The 18,729-nt window shown below is 42.2% G+C and overlaps 1 protein-coding gene and 1 long non-coding RNA gene across 3 annotated transcripts in view; one reads left to right on the forward strand and one right to left on the reverse strand.

Moving 5' to 3' along the window:
• The window catches only part of LOC114699049, a 46,054-nt gene extending 34,755 nt beyond the window's left edge, over positions 1 to 11,299 (reverse strand). The window contains exon 1 of the long non-coding RNA XR_003735450.1: positions 11,216 to 11,299. This is a non-coding gene — a long non-coding RNA (uncharacterized LOC114699049). The remainder of the gene's footprint in view (positions 1 to 11,215) is intronic.
• Positions 10,807 to 18,729, forward strand: part of Trhde (thyrotropin releasing hormone degrading enzyme) — a 402,871-nt gene continuing 394,948 nt past the window's right edge. For both annotated transcript variants that reach the window (XM_028877977.2, XM_028877978.2), the window contains exon 1: positions 10,807 to 12,963. In XM_028877977.2, coding sequence (XP_028733810.1) covers positions 12,035 to 12,963 — 929 coding nt within the window. In that variant the 5' untranslated portion in view covers positions 10,807 to 12,034. The remainder of the gene's footprint in view (positions 12,964 to 18,729) is intronic.

Consider the following 18,729-nt stretch of genomic DNA (forward strand, 5'->3'; position numbering starts at 1 on the left):
CTAATAATTAGTGAGGATCCTATTTCATGAACCATCGTAGCTGTTGACATACTTTTGGTTCTATACAGTTCTTGACTAATGGGTGCTACAAAAACAATAAACCCTCCTGATGATCTATATGTTGCCTTCACAAGTAATTCCCTGTGAGGACTCTAGACTATTAATGAGAATCATGTGACTAATACAGAGCCATTTTCTTTCTTAGAGCTGATTACTTGTGTCTTGAAAACATCAATGTGCCTTTTCAGGGTGCTATTGTTGGAATTATTATTTTTAAAACTTTTCATTCTTCTTAGGCCTGGTATTGTTTGTCTCTTTAAATTGTACTCCTGAAGAAGAAATGAAGGAGACTGACTATATTTCTGGAAAAATTTAATGAAGTCAGTTCACCACTGGGCACCCAGGCCTGGTTCTCTTTGAAAGTGTGGAAACAGACAGGAGGTAAGAATCAGAAATGCTGAAGCTCCCTTATAGGCAGGCAAACCAGGCAGAGACTGATGGAGTGTGACTGAGGTCCAGACCACAATTCATTCTCCCATTTTAATGTAATTTCATTCAACTAGCTAATACATACAAGGTGTCTCGGCGGCATTAACATTTGAGCCTTAGGCAATCAGATCTGAGGGCTCATTCTCCTCAATTCATAATGTGGATTATGTTTTATAATATTGCTAAGACTTGATTATTTGTACATCCTGGAAGGCATAGCTCCTGCACTGAACATTTAAAAGAGGATTGCTACAGAACATTGAACATTAAACAGGGAGCTACTATAGGTAAATCTCACCAAAATAAGAAATGATCCTATAATTGCAAAATGAGAGTTATCTATTTGGATGATTATCATATCAGCGGTGTAATTTGACCATCCTGGCAAGGACTGAAAACGAAGGAGTAGCAGAAAGAACTACTTGTGCATTTTATTACAGTCTGGAGTAGACAGAGACTGCTAAAGCATTTGTTTTAAACATAGGAAGCCCACATGTCTCCCACTCTCATCTACTTGTGTCTACCTCTTCATAGATAGATACAGATAAGTAAGACGGCATACATCCCCCAAAACTACACAATGACCATAAAAAGTGGTTGTCAGCATTCTGGGGACATACACTGACTTAAAACACATCATTTGCTTCAAATAGGTTTGATTTTCTGTCTAGAAGATGAAATAGAACATGAATAGCCATCTAAGTTTACCTAGTTGAATGTTAGTACTTCTACATATGAATCGATATTCATTACTTCCCTACATTGGAAGATTAAAGGAATAAATGATCCTTCGAAACAGAAAATGAAATCCTCAAGAAATGTCAAGAAAAATATTTGCTGCAGTCTCATTTTAAGAAGTACTGGAAGGCCATCTTATGAGCCTTTTGACATTAGAGGAAATGGCTGTTGGTATCTAACATAACCCAATTAATTTGGATCTGCTTAATTTGGAATCTGCAATGGAGTAAGTAAAGTAAATTCCTCTTGGAATTTATTTTAAAGGCCTCATATATAATAAGAATGTAATGACAGTATGAAGAGGATGAATTTATTATTGGAGTTAGGCAGTGTATGGAGGTATTTCTTATTTGTATTCACTGTGGCTGCTGTTCCTCCAACAACTGTGCACAGGACCACAGGATGTTCTAAAGGCAACTATACAGAAGTTCATTCAGCTTATACTGAAGGAAGACATACTTTTATTATTAAGGCTGAAATTGAAGCATGAAAGAAAAATGGGCAACGTTATTTGTATGGTCCTCAGGGTAGAGAGCATCCCTCTGCTGGTGTATTTGTTTAGATGAAACCCCAAGTAAAAAACACCTGCTCAGTGATAGTCATTCAAAGATTGAATGGAGGATGACAGATTAACTACTGCCATTCCAAGGCATCTTTTGGGTTGTTTCTGAACCAAATCCGTGGGAAACAAAGTCTGCATCAGAATGGAAGGGAGAGATTCAAATATCAAAAGACTTCAAGATTAACAATTACCTTTCCTGAGTTGGAAGTAACAATATATCACTTACAAAGACAAACCTTGAAAGTCCTCCATGTTGAAAATAAGCAGAGTTAAATTCTGGGGGTCTGGCAATATTTTTGGTAGAATCTGACTACCCTCATTCTATAATTAGATTGCAGTAAGTCTATACAAATATATAATTTTTTTGAGGTTGTTGCTTATGTGTCTCCAGCATAGATAACATATATTTTATGACATTTAGGTTATAGGTCAATTGGAGGCCTTATTGTCATATCAAGGGAAAAATTACTTCTTGAATAACCCATTACAACTTTTAACTCTTCAAATAAGGTAGAAGTTTAAATACAAACATTTCCCTATTCAAGGTGTCAAGGTGACTAGATAAATAGACTTTTAAAATGTGTTTCTCTACCACACTGCATGCACATGCACACAGACACACCACACACACACACACACACACACACACACACACACACACACACACACACTGTTAGCAATAAAAGCAGCGTGTTCAGGTAGACCCATTCCTGTTTGTCTGACTAGATAAAAGATTATTCTAGCATCTCTAATACATAAGGGATGTTAGGGAACATAACACATTCCCCGTGTTTCTCAATTAAAAAAAGACATTGCGACACACTATACTGCCTCTTTTACCTTATTCCCTTTATAGCTGCAGCATAATTTTAAAAGAAATTGAGCAAGGTAACTCAATGTAAATTCATCCAATCTGATGCCAGAAGTAAGTGCATATTGCCAGAGTCAGATACGGGAGGTTTTAAAATACAGGATTAAGCAGCATTTCAAATCACCTAGAATCAATTCCCACAGGACACCGTTGTAGAAATGATGATACCGAGTTAAGAAAAACATTTTTTTTTTCTTACAGGAAAAAAAAATCACAAGTTAGAGCTTGCCACTTATGCTATCCTAGATAAGTTTGATGATTATCCTGTAAATGAACATCGATTTTTGTGTAGACTCCAATATTTTCCATCTCTGAGAAATTGTTCTGGTGCCCTGAATGGACAATTGCAGAATTATGGCAAATATCTTTTGGTGAAGTGATTGTTTCTTTTAGAAAAAAAAAGAGAGAGAGAAATTGTTTCACATCATTTACTATGTTATTTTTTAATACCAGCTTTAAAACAGTGCGCGCGCGCGCGCGCGCACACACACACACACACACACACACACACACACAGAGAAAGAGAGAGAGAGAGAGAGAGAGAAAGCCAAAGCCCAAACTCACACCTCAATAGTAAATATTATGTTACTGTCTAACCCACAAGGTGGCAGTAAAGAAAAAAAGTGACAAAAATGAAGATCCCAGGCAAGCGACTCATTAAATCCATTCTAGTCTCTTAAGAGAATTAATCCTGTTTGATGAAACGACGGTTATCCACATTTTAACATGGCAGTAACTCCAAATGTCTGTCTTCAGGTGGTTGTCTTTCACAGGCTGTCGGGGAGCAGAAAGTTTCATTCAGTTCCAGAGTTAGCCATTTTCTTTTTCTTTCTTTCTTTCTTTCTTTCTTTCTTTCTTTCTTTCTTTCTTTCTTTCTTTCTTTCTTTCTTTCTTTCTTTCTTTCTTTCTTTCTTCCTTCCTTCCTTCCTTCCTTCCTTCCTTCCTTTTTCTTTCTTTCTTTTCTTTCCTTTTCTCTCTTTTCTTCCTTCCTTCCTTTTTCTCTCACTCTTTCTTTCCTCTCTCTCTCTTTCTTTCATTCATTCTTTCTAATAATAAAATATAATAAGGTATATTATGGATATAAAGTATATTAAGATATAAAAATGGATACATCAGAATTGGACAAAACAAACTCTCAGAAGGGAAAAGGCACAAAAATTAGAGATCTGCATCACACACCCAGGAATCCCATAAAGACACTAAACTGGAAGTGGTCATCTACATGCAGAGGACCTGGTATAGACCCATGCAGGCCCTGTGCATGCTGCCTGAGTCTCTGTGGGTTCATATGAGTTTGACCAGGTTGATTCAGAGAGCCTTGTTTTCTTGGTGTCCTCCATCCCCTCTGACTCTTACAATCTTTTTGTCTCCTCTCCTGAGGAGTTCCCTGAGCTCTGAGAAGAGGGATTAGATGGAGACATCCCATAAGGGCTGAATGTTCTAAGATCAGAGCTGGTCATTTTCAAAAGCAGCAGTTCCTAAGCTGTGGATGGTGGCTCCTTTGGCAAATCTCTGTCTCCAAAAATATATACCTTATGATTCATAACACTAGCAAAATTGCAGTTATGAATTAGCAATGAAAATAAATTTATGGTTGGGGTCACTGCAACATGTGGAACTGTATTAGAGGTTCACAATGTTAGGAAGGTTGAGAACCACTGTTCAAAAGACTAATTTGATTGATGTTTTGTATATAGTTATTCTGTGGAAAATTTTTATTCTGTTTTTCACTTGGGCATAGATTCCACAACTACTCTCTCTCTCTCTCTCTCTCTCTCTCTCTCTCTCTCTCTCTCTCTCTCTCTCTTGTATAGTGCCTAGCACTTAGTGTTCTTGGTATAAAGGTTTTAAAAACTCAACATGTTTAACCTTAGAGAATTTCTAATAGAATGCTACATTTGGGCCTTTAATATCTATACAATTATAACATATGAATGGTGTTTTTATTTATGTATGTATTATGTGTGTGTACATGATGTATATGATGGGCAGGTATGCCTGGCATGTCCGTAGATGTCAGAGGACAGCTGGATGGAGTTAGTTTCTCTTTCCCCCTCTATGAGAGTCCCAGGGATCACATTCCGATTACCATGCTTTCATGGCAAGCACCTTTATTTGAAAAGCCTCCCCCTTTGCCCTAAATAATATCTTTTAAATGATCAAGAACAAAGGCATTCCAGTCAAAGGGCAGTTGTTTGGATTTCAAGAGTAGCTCCTGGACCTAGGATCTGAAGGTGCAGATACACCCCCCCTTTAACTTCAGAGCAGGACAAGAGCATCCCTGGACCTGTGTGGGGGAGTGAAATAAGGTGTTCTCACAACAGCCTGTACAGAGAAAGAAAAGAGTGGCATTATGCTGACATAGTCTTCATATGTAATCCTAAAGTTACAGAATGGAAAATCTGTGTAATTATAGGACTCTGGGATGGGCAAGACTGGTGTCTTCTAGCTTGTTTCTTTGAATATAAGGGAAAATGATGGGCCAGGAGAGGATGCTGTTCTTTACTTCATGATAAAAAGATGCACAGGCTAACATCGTATATGTCGTGATACATCTTTTTCCCTGAATTTCAAAGAAGTTCACTGAGGTTTGAAAATTAAGCAAGATTAATTTTCATCACTATTATATATGTATACACACACGACTGTACTTTTGACAAGAATATTGATTCATCAAACCTATGTACTATAGCTTATGTTATTTAATGTAGGAAATCACTGTGGTTAAAAGTCAGCTTCAAGAATTCAAACACAGCTTCTGACTCAAATGCCAGTGATATTTACATATGGGGAAAACCTAGATCATAGTCTAGCTTCTCTTTATCAGCCCCTTTATAGTGATCATTTGCTACTCAAATTATAAGAACAAGGCATTCACCTTGTTTAAAGAGCTATACTGATAAACACTTAAATGCCCTGGGAGGGTCAGTCTGTGATCAGGGAAGGATTTAAACAGATAGATTGGATGTTTTATTAAATTAAAGAAGAGGGAATAAATCATTTAAAGTGCTACATGTGTGTCATAGGAGATGCAGGCAGAAGAAATAAATGAGGATATTTTATATCTTTATGTGACTTTACATTCTTACCTATGGAAGTGTGTCTTTTAAGCTGATACTATTCGTGGTTTAAAGAGGTCAGACACCCTTTAAGCCACATTTTGAGCTGGACTATAAATCCAGGTTAAGGATATACATTTGATGCACTCAAGTGTCAAGATTTCAAAGATATAAACTGCTTATTTTGTGTGAAAACAAATTCCAGTCAACTCTCCCACCACTTTGTTCTCAATCCAGGATGAATAATACTGTCCTTTACCAACCCCCCCTTCCTCTCATTGCTTCACAAAATGACTACTTGGCTCAGGGTCACATTGTATTATAATTTATCTATTTCATTTAGCAAATACTCCAACAACATAAGTCAGAAGCTGAATCTGTCTGCTCCCAAAGAGCTAGAGACCAAGATTGACTGGTCCCCTTCTGAGGTCTCTACTATTGGGCTCAACACTGACCTCATTATTTATGTAACAAATATCAGTTACACAACTGGATAGTTTGCATTTGGCTTACCTTACGCGAAACAGTATGCCACAACGTTAAATGTTCAGGTAATGGAGGGACACTGCTTGGTTTTGAATTCCAACTCCTCCATTTACTAATTAAATGATTCTGTCCTCAGATGCTTGGTTGGTCTGGGCCTCAGTTTCCTCATTTTTCCAGATGGGAGAAGCAACAACATTGTCTACGTGGTAGCTGTTTTCATGGTTACATGAGCTAGGACAAAACACTTAAACAAGTAACGTGGCACAAAGCAATTGCTAGCTTTATTATTATTATTATTATTATTATTATTATTATTATTATTATTACTTTCCCTCCCATATGTACCTAAAAGCAAGCATTTGGGAAACTTGTATTCTGAGTGGCTACTCTATTTGCAAATTTGCTATTCTATTTCTTCAGCTACTGGACAAATGGAGTAGTTCAATGGAAAAAATCTCTAGAAAGTTAACCAATTTCTATTCTGTTTGTAGACTTTGGTATATATTATCTTTGCAGCTCTCATGAATACACTATAAACATTTCCATGATACATGCTTTGCTTTTTATGGAGCTTTCTTATAGAGATCATAAACCAAAGAGCCCAGAGTGAACACTGAAGAGTTTAAACCTAGCAATAGAAACCCCCAAAGAAAAATAGAACTTTCTTGAATTCTTCATACTCTCTCGTCTGCATATAACCCTGAATGCTGGCACTGGGAATTTTATCATAGATTATAGTCATACTTTTTCTTATATTTGCCATCTAGAGAGGCTCATTTTGTGCTCAGACTTATTCTGTTTTCCCTTCAGCATAACTGTAAGACTTCCCTAGGATTCATAATGTGTGCTAATATATTGGTACTTTAGGCATTTGTTTAAAAAAAAAAAAAACTTATGCAGTTTGAGGTGGCTTAAAAAGACATAGGCATATTCAGATACCATTTCCATCAGGTTAATCACTTTAAGTAACAAAAGTCACACAAGTGACAGATGAATTAAGGTTTTAATTTTAGTTGGCAAACTGTATACTTCATGAAATATCACTATGTTTTTGAAAAATCTTATCCTTGATCTTCAAGATCTTGAGAAAGGTTTTACTAGATAAGTAGATAAGCGACTTTTCTGTATGAAACTCTTTAGAAAAGACTCAGGTCAAACGTTACGAAAAATTTGAATTGTACAATGTAAGATTATTAATAACTTTGACACAGTATGGATTTGCACAATTTAAATTTTTCATCAAATGACCACTATTTTGGATTTCAAAAATGCTGTTTTTCTTTTGCCACATGGAGGCACCACTTCGGCTGGTAAACAGGGATTTCTGACTTCCATGGTCAGAAGGGTCTTCAGCTGTGTGAGGTCTTCAGTAACCTAGTTCTGTCCTAAGCCCACCAGTCTTTTTGACTGTCTGAATAGCACAGCAGGTTGGTTTGTGTACTGTCTCCTACGTTTTAGCCACTACAGTGTTTTTATAAAGTCATTTTACTCCCTAAGGCTTTAAATGGAATTTTATGTTGTTTTCCTGCACGTGTGTGTGTGTGTGTGTGTGTGTGTGTGTGTGTGTGTGTGTAGGCATGCACATGCATGTGAATGTGTGTGCATGTGTGTGGAGACCAGAGGTTAATCTCAGGTGTTGTTCTTCAGACACATTTCACCTTTTGGTATGCTCTTTTTTTTTAATTTTTGTTCCAGGAGACAATGTCTCTCATTGCCCCAAAACTTGCCAAGTAGACTAGGTTGAAAGGCCGGAGAGGCCCTGGACTCCCTCCTCTCTGCTTCCTGAGCACTGTAATTGCAACTAGGAGCTACCATGCCCAGCTAACATAGTCCTGGGGATCCATCTCTGGTCTTCATGCTTGCAAAGAAGGCACTTTATTGACTGAGCTTGTCTCCCCGGCTCAAATTTTGTTTGTCTTTCATGGAGAAGATTCAAAACCTCTTGACAGTGTAAGAGCCACAAGACCTCCAAAGCTACCTCCTCCTACTCTCTAGGATTATTCTCACATCAAGAAATGGAGTTGATTAAATCAGTGGGCCAGGATAACACAAGGTGGGGAGCGGTGAGTCGGGACTTAGATGTTTCTTCTGAGTCAAGCGGTGTTGGGACATGAAAATGCTAATCACACTTTCAGGAGCCGAGTATACAAAGGCACTAAAGTTTGTGCTTGTACATACCAATCAGTGTGAAAGGAAAATCAAAGCAGTTCATGTTTAAACAGTCCAAGAGTAGAGACCCTGACGCCAGCACTCCATGGAAGACAGTTCATTTTGATTATCCATAGGACCAAAGTGCAGATTTCATTAAAAATCAACTTTCGGTTGCCTTCATGAATTTTGAACATTCAGATTATATTCACTTTTGCAAGTCCCTGGGTCAAATATGGACAACAATTTTTAAAAAATGACATTCATTAGCTAAAGAAAATAATCATGAACTTCTTATAGTAAATAAATGGTTCCTGCTGAGGGTGAGAAGCTTGGGAAGGCGTCTCCCTTATGCAAAGCACTGCACGGTTATAGCATGTGAGAGGCAAGCCTTTCTCTAATCAAGAGGCTTAAACACTAAAGACAAATTTTAAAACAAGTATTAGTGGTTGACTCCTTCACTATTCCTCTTAGGTACACAACCTGAAACTTTGCCGCCTCCTCATTGTTTTCTGGATTGAAGTAGAATGAACATCTTCTAGAGAAATATTACAAAAATGTATCCTGCCAATGCTAATTTCTCAGATTCTGTATACTTTCAGAAATTACAAAAGAAAAAGAAATGACCGTTACATTAACAAAAGAGGAAGAAATATTTGCTTACTGGATCTTTGATACTGAGTTTATTGAGTAAAACGACATTATAAAGGGTAATCAATGAGCTAATAAGTTGTGCCCACTTTATGTTAATAAACTTGAATTTGCTTCACTTGTGTCTCAGAAACAATCCATTTGCTAATTTAATCAGTCAGGAGAAACTTTTCTAATTGGCAAGCGGATTTTTTTTTTTTTTTTAAATTGCAGGGTTTGAGAGTTAACTTGCAGTAATTTTCACAAGTACAGAGACTTTGATGAGTTACATGCACAGTAAAAGCCTTCTTGGAGTCTTCGTGAGTAACATATTAGAGGGAGAGAAAGGCCTCCTAGACCCGTTAGATGGTAGACTCTTCATTAGGTAATGGTTCTTAGACTCCCAGGTCATTCTAGAAGCTGCTGGTAATCTGTGTCCCCTAGGCCAGTCATCCTGAATAACTAGAGTAGATTCCTAAAGTACAGAGGAGTATGGTGACTGACCTCTTTGAGGGTCAGATGCTCTTTTGGCTTGCTAAACTATGTTTCCTCATTCTGGGTAAACAACCTAACCCCTAAGCCCTCAACTCCTAAAATGCACATAACCAGATACATATGAAAAAGCAAGAACAAAGATGCTTAAAAACAGAGCAGAAAAAAGTAACTGGAACAGAATGTGGCATTTCCCTTGGTTTGTTACTGACGGCCCACATACAACATGCTTAAAAATACCCACCCTGGCACCTATTTTCATCATCATTTATGATGATGCCAGTGGACATTTAGAATACATGGTATTGAGCAAGTACTCCATCTAGGGATAAAGGGAAAAGGGCTTCCTCAAGCAAGGCTGTGCTCTCTGTGGCTCCCTGATTAAAGTTCATGTTGTATAATTGGGCTTTTCTTACTGACCAGGTTTTGAAATAATATTTAAAATTTTTTTTTCAGTATCCCAAAGCCAATAACATTTTCTTTTTATGAGGAAAATAATGACAGGCAGGACTCCTTAAGGAAAGTCTGGGTTTAAGGAGACAAAAGACACACGTCAAGAGGAATTTCTTCATCTTCTTTTGACCGAGCTACATACTTTGTTAAACATCAGAGACGACTAACTGTTTGACTGTCACCTTCCAGGTGCCTGTCTTCTGAGCATTGTTCTGGCTACAACTTTTTTAGACACATTTTGAAGTTTGGAGAGCTGACTACTCTCCACTATAATCCAGAACTCCAACAAACTCAGAGTCCAAAGCCAATCAGCAGGCTACGCACTGTGCTTGGACGCTTCTTTCTGTCAATAAACACTGGGGTTCGTAACTGTTGTCATGAAGTTTAAACGATTTTCATGATAGCACAGCGGAGTTACAAAAAAATAATTGCGGCTAAGCTGAAAGTGACAAACTGACCAATCATGGGATGCATTTATTCACTGCTCTAGTAAAACCCACAGTCATGGGGCCTCCGCCTCCAGCTTTCCTTACACTCGGCTTTTGAATGTTGTACTGTAGGCATTTCATCCTTTTCCCCCAATCTAAAAATAAAATGTATTCCATGGGGAATCTGTATCTTTCCTTTGGTCTCCGCTTACGTAGGACTCTGCCGCTTCATTGCTAGTCATTATTTCTGTAGTGCACACCTGGCCACACTACACCATTATAATATATGCAGCCAGGCTTTGGAGAATTTATTTCAATTTACATACAATCCTCCAAATCCTCTGGCGAGCTTGATGTGTGATCTGACACTGCCGCTTCTCCCCAGCAGGCTCTTCCTTTGCTCTTGATGCTAATAGCCCAAGGCTCCAGAGGTCCCTCTGGGGAACCGCAGTGGGGCTAAGGAGTCGGAAGAGGGGTGACTGCCGGGCTTGTTGCGCGGAAGATTTACAATGTACTCTTGCAGGCAGCTCAGCAACCCCCTCTGTGGCTGTGGGTGTCTGGTGTGACAGAGCGGAGAAAAGCTCTCTAATCTCCCAGCGCCTGCCTCTGCCGCTCAACCTCTCCCCTCCCTCCCGCCTTCCCAGCCTTCTCGCTCGCTGTCTCTCTCTCTCTCTCGCTCTCTCTCTCTCCTTTCTCAGGGAGTTTTAGTCCTTGAATGCAGCTGGAGTAGCTTTGGCAATCTAGACCCGGAGCCCGTGTACACACACATACCCGCACACACGCGCGTACACATGCACACGCGCTGGCACACACGCACTTCGTTTCTCCCCCCGGGGACACGGCTCAGACCTTCATCTACCTGAAGTGGATGCCCCGGCGGGACACTTCTTCACTTGTCTTCTCCGGAGGGCAGAGGAACAACATCGGGACGCGGGAGGCTCGCTGTCCAGTCTGCAACCTCACGCCTTTTACCGCCACCACCGCTTAAAGTGGCCAAGGTGGAGGAAGGCTTCTCCAGGACGGATGCTCCGCGGCCGTGGGACTTCCTCCGGCTGGCTCACTCCAGTCCTTTCCTCGGTTCCCTGGTCCATCCTCTCCTCTCCCGCTGCGGGGTGGAAGGCTCCGGCGCCTTCCGGGCTGCCGCCGCCGCAACTGTCTTTGCGAGCTCATCCCACCCAGAAGACCAAACGCTGGCGGAGTGCGGGGAGCTGGGCGAAGCCCTAACTTGCCTGCCAGCTCGGTCGCTCTCCATCCTCCCGGGCGAGGACCGGTGCGAGAGTCGCCGCAACCAGCCTGGGAGAGTGCGGCGCCCGGGAGGACACGCGAGCCGCAGGCGCACAGGGGCGGGGGCAGCGTGTGCCCGGGCACCCCGTGCCAGCCCGACGAGTAGCGCGCACCCTGCGAGCGACAAGCTCCCCAAGTTGGGCGCGTCCCAGAGCTGATTGCCCCGCGTTCCGCCGCTGGTGTCCGGAGAGAGGCGGGGCAGCCGGGGGTCGTCGCGGCCGTCGCCGGCCACCAGAGCCTGTCTCCGGAGAACCCGGGCTGGCCTCCCTAGGGTCCCAGCCGGCGTTGCGCCCTCCGCCCGCGTGCGCTCTCCGATGACTGCGCTGGCGGTGGCCCGGGTGGCCCGCCCGCTGGGGGTGTCGGAGGGGGCGGGGGAAGAGGAGGAGGCGGTGTGATGGCCCTGGACGGCGAGAGGGGGGAGCAAGAGGAGGAGAAGAAAAAGAAGAAGAAGAAAAAGAAGAGGAAGAAGAAGGAGGAGGAGGGGGCCGAGAAGAGCAGCTCACCCTTTGCAGCCACCATGGGAGAAGACGATGCCGCCGCCGCGCTCCGGGCAAGCGGCAGGGGGCTCTCGGACCCGTGGGCTGACTCGGTGGGAGTGCGACCCCGCACCACCGAGCGCCACATCGCGGTACACAAGCGGCTCGTGCTGGCCTTCGCCGTGTCCATCGTGGCACTCCTGGCGGTCACCATGCTGGCGGTACTGCTCAGCCTGCGCTTCGACGAGTGTGGAGCCAGCGCGGCGGTGCCGGGCTCCGACGGTGGCCCCGGGGGCTTCCCCGAGCGCGGCGGCGGCGGCGGCGGCGGGGGCAACACCAGCCACCCAGGATCCGCCCGGCGCAACCACCACGCTGGTGGGGAATCCTCGCAGCGCGAGACCGGCGAGGTGGACACCCCGGGGACCCCGTCTACCCTACCGCCGTCGGAGGAAGAGCCCGAGCAGTGGCAGCCTTGGACGCAGCTGCGCCTATCCGGCCACCTCAAGCCGCTGCACTACAATTTGATGCTCACCGCCTTCATGGAGAACTTCACCTTCTCCGGGGAGGTCAACGTGGAGATCGCGTGCCGGAACGCCACCCGCTACGTGGTGCTGCACGCCTCCCGGGTGGCGGTGGAGAAGGTGCAAGTGGCGGAGGACCGGGCGTTCGGGGCTGTCCCAGTAGCAGGCTTTTTCCTCTACCCACAAACCCAGGTCTTGGTGGTGGTGCTGAATAGAACCCTGGACGCGCAGAGGAATTACAACCTAAAGATTATCTACAATGCCCTGATAGAGAACGAGCTTCTCGGCTTCTTCCGCAGCTCCTACGTGCTCCACGGGGAGAGAAGGTATGGAGGGAGGCGGTGCCCCGCGCTGCCCCACCCCGCCAGGCGGCTCGCACTGCTGAGAAAGCGCAGGCGACCTGGGGACCCTGTTGGCTTCCAATCTCTAGAAACCCGGGGTTGGGGGAAGGAAGTCAAGGTGAGGGTCCTCTGGAACTCTAGGGGTCTCCCTGATGTCTAGCCTCTCACTGTTGCCAAGTCCACAAACTCAGCAATACCAAAAGATGATGAATGTTGCCCCTTCCTGTAGTTCAAATCTTGCTCCTTTTGACCTGCCCATCTGGGCTTTTGCCGTTTTCCCCTTAAGATTGCTGGTTATCTAAATAACAAGTTAAAAAAAAAAATCACCACCACCACCAACAAAACCAACAACTTTGAGCAGGTAGCGGCTTAATCCAGCTATCAGGCCAGGACAGACACGCCCCCTCCTCCCGAACAGGTGCACCTCCTTTGGCTGTGAATAAGTACCTCTCTGTCCTCCTGGGAAACCCCGAACACAGCCCAGGGTTTGGCTTTGTGAAGTTTTACCAAATTGCAAGTTGAGATTTTGGATCACAAAGAGAAGTTAGAGGGGAAAGCAGGACGGGGGGGCTGAGACCTGGAACTGCAGTTGCCATGGTCAAAATCACAGAGAGAGAGAGGGACTTCTAAGGCACTGTGATGTCTCCGGTCTCCATTAGGTTCCTCAAGCGGCTGCCAATAGAAATGACTACACCCGGAAGGGAGAGAAAGCTAGCTAGCATCCAGTCTCCAATGCCTTTGCTGACTTTAGATTTGGGTTCCATTCTCTTTGTTTTATTGTGAGGTGGGGGCCTTCTTTAGAACCAGCAACTCCGTGGCCAGATCTTCATAGTTCTAATAGCTGTGGGGAGAGTTTGAGGAAAGGGTCGGAGTTGACGGTGCTTGGCAATGATTGACAGCTGCTTCTAGCGTTGATTGCGCACTCTCGGTGAACTAAGTTTCACCAGATCCCTATGGGGTTCATGTGGCTGTCAGCGCTCTCTGTGTTACAGGTGGGAAAACGGAGGAGCAGCAAAGTCATAGTTTGACTTAGATCACAAAGTGAGACCTAGATAATTTGGCCCCAGAGCTCATATTTTAAAGTCTAACTTGGTGATAATAATAGTCCCACTCTCCATTATAGGATCGACCAATAAGGCCTTGAAAAGCACTTCACCCAAGGCCAGGCCTGTCATATAGTGCTTCAAAGTTCAAACGAGTGTCCTGTGGTCAGCTTCCACCTATACTGTTGAATGAATGTATGAATGAGTCTTGTTTTCATTTTGCATTTCAAATAACTTCAATTAATTAAATGACTGTAGGGCAGATGAACAGCCAGAGTGAAGTAGCAAATGAAATCGTTACCTATAGGTAGACTGGTCATTAGTAAAGTAATGAGGCAGAGCCGCCTCTTTCCTCAGTGAGCCTCCTAACATCAGGACACTGGGGCTCAGCTCAGCACAGGGCACCTGAGGTCAACAGGCTGTCAACAGAGAACCGGAACTTGAGCTTTGGTTTGCCTAGCCCTGGACCAAAGCTCCTGGTGCTTGGAAGCGCTCAGAAACAGTTACTGTGTTAGAGGCTGGGAAAATCTCCCTGTAGCATGGAAGAGTATCAAAGTTTTATAACTTGTAGACTGCTGTGAAGGGAACGCCACAGAAAGCACTCCTTGTGTTAGCAGCTGTGTGGTAGGTACAACTGTCTATACGTCAATACATAAATTATTCATTTTCTAACACCCAAGATCTGGGATGCATAGTTTAAACCCTTCTCCACCACTACCTCTAGCACAGATTACAGCTTAAAAACATTTTTTTTAAAAGCCCACAATGATATAAAATGTGCAGTAAAGGCACAGTAAAAGCAGATTTGCATGTTATGCTTGGAAACAGGTTCATCATGTTGAAGTGTCAATAGAGAGAGTTGTACATCCTCACCGACACATCTTACTGTGGTGAGAAAAAAAGACAAACTCCCTCTCAAATTCTGTATTTTTTTTCTTAAGCCATGCCAAGATGTATTTGGCAGAACTCAGCTTGTTTTGGTCAGTGCTTTCAAATTAAGAGGACTCTAAAAGCGACCAGATGTTTCCACTTGCCCTGTCACGGATTTCTTGTACCCACAGTCCATGTTTGTGTTCAGGCTTCTTCCTTTGGTCTTCCCAAGAGATGTAAATACTTTGGCTGGAAGTTTAACCTGATGCACACATGCTTTCCAACAGAAATGCAGGAGCCAATGTTTGGGAAATCCCAGGATGGATTAATTTCTAAATACCATCTTAGAGAAAGTTTTTATCTTCTACCCCCAACAGCAATGTGAATATTCTAATTTCCTGGCTTTTATGTCTGGGGTAGAGAAGGCAAAAATAATCTAATAATTTCATAAGTATACCAACATTCCATACATTAGCTATTGTTGTTGTTCTTGTTACTATAGTTACTTAGAGGATTTAAAGCTGACCAATATTAGGAACTCAGCCAAGGCTGGCCTTTTATTGATAATGATTTTGTACTAAAAATTCAATGTAAATTGGCATTTAAAAGCCCACTTTCTAAAAGGACACAGATGCAAACAGAATTTTCATTTGATTAATGATTACATATCTTGATCTTTAGTTAATCATCATTTTTGCCAATTTAATTATAGGATAATTTCTGTAATGAAAACAAATATTTAATCAGCCAACAGTAGTTACACTGAATAACTTGAAATACTTAGAAGAGCCACCCCACAGCTTCCTTACTTTGTTTAGCCTGTTGGAAGCAGCAGCTCATCACTATCTGATCAGTCTTATTCTTTGTCTCCTTTCTCGGAGACCCAGGAGAAGGAATTTCCTTTTCATTTGTTTTCTTGAGAAAGAGTCTCAGGACAAAGGAAAGACTGGCCTGCAGCTCATAGTCTTCCTGCCTAACACTCCTGAGTGATGACTTTTTAGGTGTTCACCAACCTCCCCAGCAGTAAGAAAAAACTTCAGTGAGGGAAGATTAGCCTGTGTGCTGAGCTGTGCTGTGTGTACCTTTGACCTGGAAAATTTTAACCTCCACTACATGTTGGGGACCGTCTGGGTCTGCCCTACAGGGAAGACTGTGTTTTCCAAATGGTAGACAAACTTCTCAATGAAACCCAAGATCCCTTAATCATGGGCATATCTTCCATTCTTACTTATTCAGTTGGTTAAGAAAAAGCCTGTCACTTGTTGAATACTGGAAATAGCAACTTACCTTAAAATTAAGATGTTTGCACACATATAATAAATTATCACCTTTAGTCAGAACACATACTTACTCTTTCCCAAGTAGATGTGCAGCAGGCAGATAAAAGGGGTGTGTATTTATGCCATCGTCTCTTATAGGAGAATACACTTGCTTAGAATTAGGCAAAATGTTCATTTACCTGAAGTAATTGCCGCTTTTGGGTAGCCAGATGGTGTGCACACCCATGTTCAAAGTAGGGTACCTTAATTTAGATCCAGATGGTCGAATTGAAGGCGGAAATTTACCCAAAGTAAATGAACATTTTATTCACTTTTGAAAAGGAGACTATTTTTCTTTGACAAACTTTGATTGGGTCTATAACATGCCAAAGTGACAGAAGACAGAATAAAAATAGACATTCTTTTTCTATAAAGGATTATTTACAGAGAAGCCATGATCTCTGAAAAAATGAAGAAATAATTCTTGTGGTTCTCAAAGGGAATTGGGGGCCATTCTTTCGCCAAAATCTGTGGAATATGATGGATTTTGTTTCTTGGTGGCAGATACTCCGTTGTGATTTTATTGTACACAATTTGATGCTTTGTATTCTTTTTAATTATTAACCAATTGTGATATTAGTAAATGCCAGGAAGCCCAGGACATTGTTTTGATGTTGAAGAAGCCTCATTTGTCCTTCTCACTTTAGTGAGTTTCACATGAGTAAATGGAAATGTATATGGCCCTTTCTCCCTCTCTAGAAGTCTGCAAGCTGAAAAAAAATCCCGAGGACATTTATTTATTTGCTTGCTGAGAAACCATTTTTATATATTTCCTTGATAGATTCGGCTCAGTGTTTTCCTGTCAGACACATATAGCCATTTGGTAAAACCGAGTCCAGTCTTGCATTTTGGTCAAAGTTCAGAGTGCTGTCCATAAGACAACAACAATAACAAAAGCCCTGGTCATTAAATAATGATTCATTCTGGTAGAAAAGTTCTCACCACTGGTCCTCATCTTGTGGTAATTTATTTTCAATCATTTATCTTTTTTTTTTATTACCATCTCATTTGAACACCTTGGATAGTGAGAGAGTAACCAGTTCCTTTGAAAAAGTTAAGTTAGTTGGAGTGTGTTTTTATGTATTCAGTGCCACTTGGGACAGATCCTATCTGCTGTGGATGTCTCTCAAATGAAAATGGATCTGTTATTGACTTTCCCAGTATATTCTAGGTTTGTACAATGTGTTGTTTCCTTAAACTAATTTTTCCTACTGTATGTGTGGATAGGCTTGAGGCAACGGTACAGAGAATGGTCTGGCTTTACTGAGGCTGGTCGATATGATGACGTGAATGGTACTCATCACGTCAAATATGATTTCAAAGAATAATACAAAAATGATAAGGAACAAATAATTCACTTCTAAAACATAAATGCTTCACAGTCTGCAAGCCAGGCCATCACTCCTTGTCCTTATGTTCACCCCAGCCTCAGCAACAATAATCCTCATTGCTACCAACATAACCATTTCTGCCGTTCCCATCACCACCATTACATTGTTACTATTCTCTTAATTTTTATATATTCTTTAATATTTCCAGATCTACAGCAATGCCCACTTTTCTTTTCTTTTCTTTTCTTTTCTTTTGTTAGTTCTTCAAAGCTCTCTGTCTTCTTTTCATCTCTGGAAAGTGGGTGCTCCTGTCACTGATGGAGTTTTGCTAGGCCTGTATCCGTGACAATTTGAGGGTGAAAGTGTGCTCTCTGTTCTTCCTGCTTTTCTAGACACTCTAGGAAGGTTCAGGAACAAGCACAGATTGATGATGGTGGCAGCTGTAGGGTGTAGTGAAGGCCTGGGTGGGGTGCAGGGCCCAGGCTTCCTGCCCTCTCCAGCTCTAGGCCTTAGTGTGCCTGGAAAGTCCTGACTTATAGGGAGCCCTGTTATCAGTGTGCAGGAAACGTGTGAGTCCTCCCTGTGCACACATACATCCAGGATAATGTTTTACTGTAAAGGTATAGAACCTTTCTCGTGAAAAGTGATTAAATAAAATGTATAAACATCAATCAGAAGAAGTTAAGAAGAAGTACCATCAGTTATCTTTTTCTTTACATTATTATTGTATTATTGTTCTGCTGGAGAGAGATGTATGTATGTATGTATGTATGTTTGTATGTATGTATATCTAGTGTAGTTATTCTCCTCAAGCAGGAGACTCCTCAACCTGCCCACTTGACTCTGTGTCCTAACTCTGCTACTGACTGCTTCAGTGACCTTGGCCCAGTTTTCCATTGTTTTTTTGTTTGGGGTCCTTATCTGGAAAGCAGGAATAATGGTTTTATAGGGTTGCTGTGATGACTGCATAGACGCTGAGAATCGTGTCTGAGAGTTTGTAAGAACGTCTGTGGATATTAAATGCTATTGAACCATTTCCATGACTGCTATGCAGGCTGGTACAAGGTGGTCTAGGACTGATATGTTTCTGTTTTGACATTTTTTCCACTCTGTGGGTATTGGCGCAAAGGTTACAGTCAAGGAATAGTCACAGTGCTCCTTCCTCTGGCCACTGTTGGTTTCGCTGCC

The sequence above is a fragment of the Peromyscus leucopus genome, chromosome 18, assembly GCF_004664715.2.
Source record: "Peromyscus leucopus breed LL Stock chromosome 18, UCI_PerLeu_2.1, whole genome shotgun sequence".
Taxonomy (NCBI): domain Eukaryota; kingdom Metazoa; phylum Chordata; class Mammalia; order Rodentia; family Cricetidae; genus Peromyscus; species Peromyscus leucopus.